This window comes from Hetaerina americana, unplaced genomic scaffold (assembly GCF_022747635.1).
Source record: "Hetaerina americana unplaced genomic scaffold, ioHetAmer1.1.p SCAF_126, whole genome shotgun sequence".
Classification (NCBI taxonomy): Eukaryota; Metazoa; Arthropoda; class Insecta; order Odonata; family Calopterygidae; genus Hetaerina; species Hetaerina americana.
The window spans coordinates 798566-810253 of NW_027286359.1; the positions used below are offsets into that span (position 1 = coordinate 798566).

Here is an 11688-nt window from a genome sequence, read left to right on the forward strand (position 1 = left end):
CCCTCCGAGAACTCCGGAAATGTTTCGAAGCCACAAGTATCGCCGACACATCAGATGATTGAACAGTGGGGAGGGAATGAGAGGCCCACACGGCCAGCGACGTCGATCGTGGAAGAGTGACGTGTGGGGTCGCTTTGGGGTCCTCGGCGGAACGGAAGAACACACACCTATTAACTCTAAAGCTTGTACATATTTCTCGCGAGTCCCCAATCTGCGAATGGTGAACGGCACGAGGAGATTCGAGAGCGCAGTGACCTGTCGAGACGAGGTCGTAGTCTCTCGAGCCGAAGGTATGTTGAACACAAATGCTCACGGAGGGAGGAATTGGAAATGTATATTGCAATCGGACAATGTCATTAGGAACCCGAGAGGATACCCACATTTACTTTCATATTAGGTTGGAATTATCATTCAATTTTGTACCGACCGACCATTTAATAATTTCGTTTTCAACACGTAACATGGAAATCGTTACCGTGAGAGAGACCTACGTCAGGGGTGTGCATTATCTACGTAAATAAATTTGCGCTTTTCCAATCAACTGACAAGCAATTTAATGAAAATCAACATGATAGGGAGGCGTTTGAAATGATGAGTCAAAGAAAAAGCTCTTGGCGTATAATAATACGTAAAACCTAATAAGCTTTTATGGTACGACACTAATCAGATATTGGAGTTCAACGATCTCGCCTGACTTAACCTTTGAAAACGATTAGGAGAAGGGGAATTGTATACGACACGACTGCTAATTTCTGTGATTTCGGCCGAAGTCGTTCGAAGGTACTTGAGATGTCGGAAGGGCATCCGAACGGCGGTGACCGCCGCCTCGCGCGGGGTCAACCTGTCCGGGGGTGACGGGAGGGCGGGGCACGGGCGATGGGGGTGGAATGCAACAACAGCGCACACAAGTCATTTCCTCGCCCCCCCGCCGAGCGGAATAGCCCCGTTTTGTGCCCATTAGTCCAAATATTTCCCTCTCCCCGAAAGGAGTCGTAATCTCCGCCAACAACGAGGCCCACTTGCCCCTAATGCGCCGAATGAACGAGTCCCTCGAGCGAGAGGGGAGGGAGATCATCTGGGATCGAAGCGGAGTGGGGGGGAGGACGCGAAACCCCACACACCCTCCTCCCCTTTGCCCCCTCTCGTCACGTCTCTGGCCGCGAAGGGGAAAGGGGAAGCCCGTTAAGCTCCCTCCCATTGTTGGCGGCCACCCGCTAGGGCCGAGAGGCCCCGGAGGGTGTAACCGATGGAAAATGGCCCATTTGATTGTAATCAGATCAAGAGGGGCGCTCCCCCGGCCTCCCCCTCCCCCGCCCGGGGGCCGCGGCGGCGACAGACAGTCTCTTCGAGGGGAGAGTTTGCATCTGGGGAGCGCAAATAAATGGCATTCGGTCGGGGTGGTTTGGGGGAGGCGAATGTGCGTGCGTGTGCGTGCGTTTGGCCACAAGGGTGGAGGGAGGGATTGGATCTTCCCTTCGCGATTCACAAGACTCAATCGCAATCCGAACTAATCGATTCCGAACCCATTTGCGCGCGGAACAAGACGGGGGACGGTCGTCGCGGCTCGCACGAGCTAGTGCCATCCTCGGGCAAGGGGGGGCCGACGCCCCTGGACTGGCCTCGATGTTGTCTCGGATGAGGAATGCAAGTGGTTGGCAAGAGTGTGCATTGGAATGCTGCGACGTTGACACCCGGGAGGCGGGACGGTTGTGCGGCGGACGCGTGTCGAGCGGCTTCGAGGCTATGTTGGTGCGGCGACGGCACCATCGCACCCGTCCGCCTCGACACCGACACCGCAGCATCCATTTTGAAACCCTCGAGAGGTCTCCCGCTGATTTCGTGACCATGGTTACGCACCAATGAAAATGAGCATCATCCTGAAATCTAGACATAAAGATAATGTCAGTGTGTTTTTCAAATTCTTAATTATTTCTCTGTCTAAAATTACCATACGGCCAAGTCATTAAAGCGGAGAGGCGATTTCCTCAAGAACCAACAACGCCTTTCAAAACAAAAAAGGAATGATACGCATTAATTTTACTTTTAATATCGTTTCAAATAATGCAACATGCAAGTATACTTAACAGGTTATCCCTGCAACATCAACTTGCTCAACAAAGCGAAATTTTCGGCATTCCCTAACTACTCCCGCGGCGCTGTCCCTACCTACGACCCGAGGATAGGGTGACGCTTGCCTTTCTGCGTCAAATGCGGAGAAATGAAAATGGAATGACACTTCGCCGAAGCAATGCAGGAACCATCATGTGAGAGTGCAACTAGATCGAGTGAAACGAAGAGCAGATAGGTTTGTGAAAAGTTGCCATGAACAAGGTAGCAGTGTCACGCCATTATTGGAAGAATAATTAGGATGGGAGCCACTAGATGACCGTAGGCTTAAATATAGGTTCAATTTAATGTGTAAATTTGAAGCAGGTTTCTTATTTAATCTGAGAATGTTAAGGAAATATTACCCTTACTATGGTAGATCAGATCACCAGCGTAAAATGAGGGAGATTTATTGTAGGACGGAAACATTTAAAATGTCTTTCTTTCCTCGACAACATTAGAGATCATAATAGATATATGACAGCAATAAAGTAGGAGATAATTAGAATTGGTAGTGTTTAATATATTTGTCAATATCCTGCATGTTTTTGTTTAAGGTTTGTCGTATGCATTAACAAACTAATCCTTATGTAGAGGTATAGGTAGAACATAATTTGGTTTTGCATGTGGTTTTATTCTAGTTCACGGGTGGTGATCTAACACCCCCCTTCGCCCCACACCCTTGCGGAGGCATGCGGGGCATTGTTTTCATGTAGATAAATGTAGAAAGTGGAGACCGAGACGACCAATTGAGCCGCAGGTGGGTTAAATTAGTTTTTTCCTCCGCCTTGTTTATATAGATGTTTAGCATTTTATAATTACTCTTTTTGTTTTCCTTCGGAGCATTATTTCGAGCGAAAATAACGATTGAACGTATTTAATGGGCTCATCACCTCTTGTGACAACATTTACAACATACCATGTCATGAATATAACCGAAAATATGCTCTCAATTTTATAGAAAATATATTTATAATTATATAACCATAACATAGTAATCAACCCGAAGGTCGGTTTGGTAGGTGACGGCAGAGTTCACCCAGTACTAAGCCCTATACGGCGTGTGAAATTCACACATCAGGGTAGGGGTGCCGGTTATGGTTTACCAGGAAGACCCGAAAAATCACAGAGCTTGGGTGGAGCTGCAAGTACCCAGAGAGACTTGCCCGGGAATCAAACCCGGGCCCTCCGGTGAGTAGTCCAACGCTCTACCCCCTGGACTACCGCGACCTATATTTATAATTATAAACAATATATTTTGACTTGGGGATAACTAACAGAAGTTCAACTTTGGAACAAAATCTTCCATAAAAATTGTAAGAATTCGCCAATTACTGCTTTTTTTTGACATCGATATAAATACCCCACGATCCACGGAAACGGTGAGTGGCAGGGGTGCAAGAACCAGATGGAAAGGGTGGATATGGTTAAGATAGGGGAGGATAAGATTGGGGAGGATATGGGAGAGAAAGGGAAAATGGAAAAACATTCATTAAAAAAACTATGAAACAACGTGAAAACTTTAATATATACTGGAGAAAGACCAAAGTCAAAACAAGGGTTAATTCACCTAATAAATTAGTTATTTTTATGTAAAAAAGGGAATAGATGTAAACCAAAGCCATTTATACGGCAGGCCTCCACCAAAACAAGACGGGTCAGACAGAATTGAAAAGTTTGCACGTAGTAAATTCCACGTTTGTAGTAAATTCCACCATTACATGGACAAGCAACTCATGGTCTTTTCCCCCGAAGATGCGGATGGGGAATGCGACACACAGGTGAGCAGGCAGGCAGCGGAGGCGTCCCCCTCCACGGAGAGAGACGAGGGATGGAAGGAATAACTTGAAAACAACAAACACAAAGAGAGATAGGCAATACTGTAACGAGCACTACACTATTCATACAGCAGTCTCATGTCGGTACGGTTTTGACAACAAAACACACGAGATTAGTGAAAGTACATGCTATGGAGTAGATCTAATTATTCCCTAGACGCTGAGGGTGGCAAGTGGAATTTTTTTATCTCTCTAACCCTGCAGTTGCTATCCCGTATTGTCCGTAGGAAGAAGTAGTCCTCGAGTCTGCTAGTTCTGACATATACGAGGGTCATCCGGAAAGTAGTACCCGTTCGTGAAATAAAGACACAAAAGTAAATATTAACAAACATAAAAAATTTTATTTGAAAGAGGATACTTTAAACTACTTCTCAACATAATCTCCAAGCAAATTAAGGCATTTGTCATAACGTGTGACAAGTTTCTGTATTCCTGCTGCATAGTCCTTCGCCGCCAGCTCATTGAGATACGCGAGGGACCCATCTTGCACAAATTTTTGCATAATGCAGATGGTGTTTAACAATTTCATGAACAATTGTTCGAGAAACATTGGGAAAATGCTCACAGATGTCATCAATTGTGACGCGCCGATCGTTCCTCACGAATTCGTCAACTGAGCTCACCAGTTGGTCTGTAATGACAGACGGTCTCCCCGAACGCTCATCGTCGTGTGTGTTCCCCCTCCTCATGTTGAAGTTGCGACACCACCGCCGAACAGACGACTCGTCCATTACATTGTCTCCATACACCTCCTTTAATTGGCGATGAATATCACATGGGCGAACGTTTCTTGCATTGAGGAATTTAATCACTGCCCTCACTTCACAACTGGCGGCGTTCTCAATTTTTTTAAACATTGTAAACAATCACAGAAACAACACAGGCAATGCTAGCGTCACGCAACTTGGCTCAGAGAAGGCAGACAAGCCACTGAAGCTATCTGACCTCGTCCAGCGGCTACTCGCGTCGTCAGCACTTCATGCGGCACGAACGGGTACTACTTTCCGGATGACCCTCGTATTTCCTGAATTTTATGTGCATGATCCAAGTGACCAATGTATGTAGGAGTGCGAATAATTTGCGAGACCTTGGCGCTTCCCTATTAATGCAAAAAATTAGAAGCCCTTGCTCCATTCCGTCCTGACATGATTGTTCCCCTGACAAACAAATTAATTTTCAGATTTATATACATATTTTTTAGGATTATGATGTGTTCAGTTGAAGCCCATGGACGAAGATTAAAAAATGATTTTGCATTAATTTGACCTCTCGGAATTTAATTTAGTGAATAGGATATTTGGCAGACTTTTCGTGTTAATAATAGACATTAAAGAAACAATTAGATTTTTTCGAATTCTTCATTAGCAAATTACTTAGTCATTTTAAATTTGCATGCCTTTTCCTCGTCACGTCAGATTCAGTGGAATGGAATGGGCACTCTCCCAATTATTCAATCTATTCTTAGGGAGTTGATATGAAAATTAATTTGAAAGTACCCACGTGAATAGTATTGAAATCAATATGTCATTGATTGGAATGACGGCACGTATTGCATGGATAGGTCTAAGGAGCTGCTATGAAATGAAATCTTACCAATAAACCTAATGTGCGTGGTCAAACTTAGGGTTACTGATTAGCTAAAAAAAATTAGGATTAATGAGAAGAATACTATATTGGAGAATATGACGAGAGAGTTGAAGAGCTATCTTTCGCTCCTTAGACCTAATTTATAATATGCCGCTAGTAAATGGGATCCTCACAAAGTTGAATTGATTGCCGAGTTAAAAGGCACGCAGCGCAGAGGAGCTAGATTTGCAAAACTTTGTTATGGCACACTGAGTAGCGTTTCCAAAATATTAAAGGAACTAGGTTTGTAATCACTCTCGGAGCGAAAGTTAAATTACAGATTAAATCTCTTGCATAAATTGAAAGGATATATCTTTTGTGATGATGTTGAAAATGTATCATTGCCCCAATCGTACTTTGGCAAGAGAGATTATTAAAATAAAAATAGAAAGATTAAGTGTAGAACGGATAGATTTAAGATTTCATTTTTCCCACTACCGAGGAGGGATCAGAATAACACTAGTTTAATAAGTAGTAATAAGTATTTAGTGCCAAGGGTAGTCGAGAGCGTAATCACTCTCTTCCCCACACACACACACGAACACACTAGCGATGGCTCTCAGGTTATTATATATACTACAATATACTATATTCCGGTTGCGTACAAAACCACGCGCCACATCAAAGTTTCGACTAATATTTTCTCCGCACTCTTAGCTTAAGGTTCCTGCCATCAAATCTCTCCTTATGGAAGCTTCTTTGCCTAATGCCTCATGGCATTTTTCCACAAACGATAAGGAATCAGAATAACTGGATCCGCAAGAGGGGAAAGTATTTTTCTTTTTTCATGCTAAGTAGTTTTGCCATTATCTCAGCTAGCCATTATTATTACCCTTTATATTGCAAACAATTCCTCTCTTATGCTTACAAATGTATATTTCATACAGATATCGAAATGCGTGTACATGTGGTCATCACGATCTAAATGGTAGGAATTATTTTACATGATATATTGCAACTAAAATTAAGAAAAACTTAATTTTTGATGTTGCATGCCCATTTCTGAATCACCCCCTGCCACATACGCTAGCGGTAGATTGCACTCTGTTGAAATAAAAAGAAGCTGCTGATGAAAGGGACCCACGTCGAAAAGATGACAGGGATACGTGCGATTTGGCCTCCTCTGATGTAGACCCTCTCTTGAATATTTCACGGCTCAATCAAGAAGTTTCTTTTTGCATCTTTGTAAGTGTGCACCGATTTTCCTGTCTTTCATTCTGATAGATATATTCCCTTCCGCACAACGCACCCATTTCCTCTTTCCTTCGTAAACACTCCCCATTCTCGCACTGTGTCCTGTCCTAGACCTCACTCCTTTCTCCCAATCGGTTTCCATCCTCCGTTTATTATTTGGAGGAGTAGATAGTTCATAGCGTATCTTATTCAGGGAAAATAAATATTGAGGACTTGTTTTTAATAATAATCAGATTAGGTACATGCAGCTTTCGGATAGAAAGTAGAAACGATAATGAGAAGCATCATTGGCGTTACTCCATTTGATATATCAATGACTTAGTAATCGTAGCTGAGAGAGGGATTCTCCTGTTCGCAGTAGTGCATAGAGGGAGGGATATTGGCAGCCAGTCCGATACAGGGTCATTGGATAATGGGACCTTGAGGGATTTGAGGAATGATGGGCATGAGTGGTGATGCGATATACAGGGTTCGTCCGGAAAATAAGTGTACTGACTCCTGGGCTGGGCGCGCCGCTCCAGGCGCGCCCAGCACCGCTCTGACGGGCTGCGATTGGAGGGGGGTTTGTTGGCAAGCGACGCTGAAAAAGGCAGTCGGCTCTCAGCTGTGGTGTAGTGAGGAGCTCTGTTAACGCGAACCTCCACGCTTCGACCCACGTCACGGAACGCGATGCCGAAGTTTTTGGAGCAGCGTTATTCCATCAAATTTGCGGTAAAGCTTGGGAAATCGTCTACCGAAACTGTCGGCATGATTAACCAGGCTTACGGGGAGTCAGCCATGTCCAGAAACATGATCTTTCGGTGGCACAAGATGTTCGTGGAGGGCAGAGAAGAGGTCGACGACGAGTCTTCGAGAGGTTCCCGATGATGCCTTCGCGGGAGCGTTCCAGGAATGGGAACGCCGCTGGAACAAGTGTATCGACTCACAAGGGTCCTATTTTGAGGAATATTAGCTTAAGATATGTAAAAGTGTAATAAATTTTTTTTTCCTGAGCTCAGTACACTTATTTTCCGGACGAACCCTGTATGTCAAAAGTTGTGACAATTACGAGTAGAAACAAATCTTAAGAATAATTTTATTAAGAAGTACTGGAAACGAAATAGCTCTCCTCTAACTGCTTACAGAATTAATATTAGAGAACCGACAATTGTTGAATCTATGAAATATCTCGGCATCACTCTTAATCATGATCTCTCATGAGATAAAGATATACAACAGATATGTGGAGAGGTTGACCTAAAATTAGGATTCGTCAAGAGTGCATCGGGGGAAAAGCGAAGAGAGAGTGAAATACCCATGCTACTTTTCGCCTTTCAACCTGGAGTATGCAGCCAGCCAGTATCTGGTATCCTCATGAGGCAGGTTTAATGAAAGAGACTGATTTTCCAGCGCTTGGCAGTGAGATCTGCTAAAGTAGTACATGCCAAAGAAAGCAGTGTGGAAACATTGCTGACATACATGTATTTGGGATGGAACCCACTTCAAAAATGATGATATTTTTAAATGAATCTCTTAAGTAAATTTGTCGCTGATTAATTCTCTGAAGACAGACACCTCGTCACGCCCTCTTTGTTGTTATCCAGCATTCCAATATTGTTGCCGTTCAAGCTCCTTCTTATTCTTAGAAACAAAAAGAAGTCCCGACCTCAAGAAGAAGACTTCAACATCTCAATGCCAACAAAACGCTCCAAATCCATCTTTCCTACCTCTTTTTGATTTGTCCAAGCAATCCCCGCTCCTCCCCCACCATACCCAGCACTTCCTCCTTTGTTTTACATTTTGTCCACTTCACCTTCTCCATCCTTCTTCTCCCACACATTTCAATAGTGTTCAATCTACGCCTACCATCTTGCTTCCATGACCATATTTTTGTGCCATTAAGTACCACGCTCCATAGCAACATGTTGTCCAGCCTTTTCTTAAGATCAGTACACTACGACCCTATGATCAATTCCTTCCTCTTTGTGAAAGCTTCTATGCTTAGCGGAATTCTCTCCCTCATGCCCATGCTACTTTGATCATTTTGGTCGAAAACACTTCTGAAATGTGTAAACTGTTCCACCTGCTCTAGTTTTTGTTCTCCTATTTTTATATTTAACTTAGATAGACTTTTTCTTTCTGGAAAACTGCATAACCTCCTCCTCCACGTATTCTTTGGACAGCAAGGGTTGTAATAGATAGCTCTGCCTTGCTCCTCTTTCTATCCTTTCTATAGCAAATATTTCATTCACAAACGATATACGTCGCTTCATCTCAAACAACTCCAACCTCCTCTCTTTGCGGATAACCATCCATTTTGCCCTCCTTAAATGGCGCTACCGCACAAAGTTTCTCCAGCAATGAATTCTTGATGCTCAAAATACATTCTTTGGCCCTGGGGTTATGAAAATGAGTTCTTTAGACAAATTATTGAACGCCCCGCAGAATAGCCCGTGACGGGAATCGTCACAAGTGATCTTGCAAGTTTATGCATTATGGTGAATATATCAAATATTTCAGGGCATGTCAATATTAGTTGAATCCAAATATATTAACTTTCCTCCACGTCAGCATAGAGAACCAAAAGTTCACTTCTTACGTAAACGCACCTTTCCGGAAAAGATTGTATAGCTTTCTCTTAAGCACAATGCTACACGTGCAGGAATAATTCACATTCTTTTTCAAAGTGAGTTTCATCTGAAAAGCTATTACGTGTATAATGGGGTTTAAAATTCCACTAGATACATTATCTACCTTACAGAATCCATAATTTCGTCAATTAAAAGTCTCAGAGATGAATCTATGTTCTCCCCTGAGATTGAATCCACCACACACTGCTTTTCCTGAAAACGATTTTTGAGAATAAGAACTAATGCATATCCTCCCAGGGATTAATTCCTTATAATTTGGATACACATTTTCAAGCAATTAATTTTCTTATCGCTAATATAATGTCCACCAATTTTTGAAGGAATTAAAATGACGGAATTTAACGAATCAGGGATGTAGCAATGACATCTAGAGAAAAAATATCCCTCGAGAGAAGTGAGTGGGAATCGAGATGGAGCGAATGTTTAGTAAAAAAACATTCAATGTATCAACTTTCAGAAAATATTGCAGTATCTCACTGAGCTTGTTTTAATGCCTCATTGTGGTTTCCAACCCCTAGCTAGCAAACTTAGTAGAGTCGTGTCAGAAAAATGGATGGGGGAACCTCAAGCCTCAAATTCACGTTTAAGTCCTTTTGAAAGATTTACTTATGAAGCGACAAAAACCAGCAATAGATATTTATAATACTTTGACAGATGTCATTAAACAGGCTGATTGTGGGAGAGTAGTTTAATCCATGACCAGTGTACGTAGTGTGTGAGCAGAGTGTTAGCAAAATTCTTACCACCTTGCGCTTTCGCTAGAATCATTTCGTCTATATATTTCATTATTTAACCCAAGAAATGGTAGTACACCTCGAGAAACTTTACAAAAATATTTTATATCCACCGTGAGAAGATTTTTATTCAAATCCTTCAACATGCTAAGGCATCACAGATGGCTGGTACACTAATCAAATAGGGTAAAACGTTGAGACCCCGATGAATGAGAGAGGTATTACATTATTGTTTTGAATAAAATGAGTAATCTATTTTTATTGAAACGGAATCCAGAGTTTTAAAAAAACCTTTATATTGTGACCACTGCATTAGAAATTTTGAATTGCCGCTGTTATGTCCGGTGGCTCTGTCAGTGAGTGCGTCATGAACTGAAATAAGAATAGCGAAAAGCGTTGACCAGGTAACTCTAACGTGTGTTGGTTACCACGTGAGCATGGGTAAAAAGAGGAAATTCCACAATGAAGAGGATGAGTATGAAGTTGACCCTCTTCCTAAGCATTTACAAGTAGCTCATATTAAAAACCAAGAGAAAAGATTAATTGTGATACTGGAAGGCGCTCAACTGGAATCTGCGAAGGTACTTAAGAGCTATATTGCACTACTTAAATCTCTTATGTTTTTATTTCATTTTATTGATTCCTTGATAATTTTATTAGGTTGGGAATGCATTTGAGTTGCTAAACTGTGACGACCATACAAGTATATTAAAAAAGAATAACAGAGAACCGGGGTCGTGTCGACCAGATATAGTACATCAGTGTTTACTTATGTTACTCGATAGCCCCCTCAATAGAGCCGCTCTTTTACAAGTTTATCTGCACACAGAAAAAAATGTTTTAATTGAAATAAACCCCCAAACGAGAATACCACGGACATTTAAAAGGTTTTCAGGACTAATGGGTAAGTGATTATTGTTTTACCTATGTACGGTAATTTCTGGTGGTTGACGATAAGTATTCAATGTTAAATGGGTATGCATTGTGCCTTACCCCAATTTTTATGTTAATCCACAAATATATTGGTGCCATCTTGTTCTAATGTCAAGGTATTTTATCTTGCAGTTCAGTTGCTTCATAAATTTAGCATTCGTGCATCCGACGGCCCTATGAAACTATTGAAAGTTATAAGTAATCCAGTTACTCAGCATTTACCAGTAGGAGTAAAGAAGATATCTACATCATTTTCAGCGAAGAAAGTTGTTAATCCAAGGGAACTAGTTCCAGCAAACGAAGATCCAATTGTAATAGTAGTTGGCGCGATGGCCCATGGGAAGGTACCACTAATTTCTTTTACTAAGACTTGCATATTTGCTTTCACTTTAGTGATACGTGCTAAGAAGGTTTTTTTTTGCCATAGATCAATGTGGATTACACCGAGGATGAAGTTTCCATCAGTAACTATCCACTTTCAGCCGCTTTGACATGTACAAAGCTATGCTCAGCCTTCGAAGAGGCATGGAATGTCCTCTGACGTAAAAGGTTACAAAATGTTAAACATAATTTCATGTAAGCAATATTTATCGTCATTTAATTAAAGTCAATTAAGTTTTAATGTGG

At 42.1% G+C, this 11688-nt stretch overlaps 1 protein-coding gene across 1 annotated transcript; it reads left to right on the plus strand.

The window, feature by feature from the left end:
• Positions 1 to 10534: 10534 nt before the first annotated feature.
• Positions 10535 to 11683, plus strand: LOC139686017 (ribosomal RNA small subunit methyltransferase NEP1). The gene is made up of 4 exons (XM_071583114.1): positions 10535 to 10709; positions 10789 to 11032; positions 11194 to 11405; positions 11489 to 11683. The coding sequence occupies exons 1-4, from the start codon at positions 10566 to 10568 to the stop codon at positions 11600 to 11602; spliced, it is 714 nt and encodes a 237-aa protein (XP_071439215.1). The 5' UTR covers positions 10535 to 10565; the 3' UTR covers positions 11603 to 11683.
• The last annotated feature ends 5 nt before the right edge of the window (positions 11684 to 11688 follow it).

Coding starts and splice junctions, on each gene's coding strand:
- LOC139686017 (XM_071583114.1), top strand. CDS start 10,566: ATGGGTAAAAAGAGGAAATTCCACAATGAAGAGGATGAGTATGAAGTT. Junction 10,710..10,788: donor CTCAACTGGAATCTGCGAAG/GTACTTAAGAGC, acceptor TAATTTTATTAG/GTTGGGAATGCATTTGAGTT. Junction 11,033..11,193: donor AAGGTTTTCAGGACTAATGG/GTAAGTGATTAT, acceptor TTTATCTTGCAG/TTCAGTTGCTTCATAAATTT.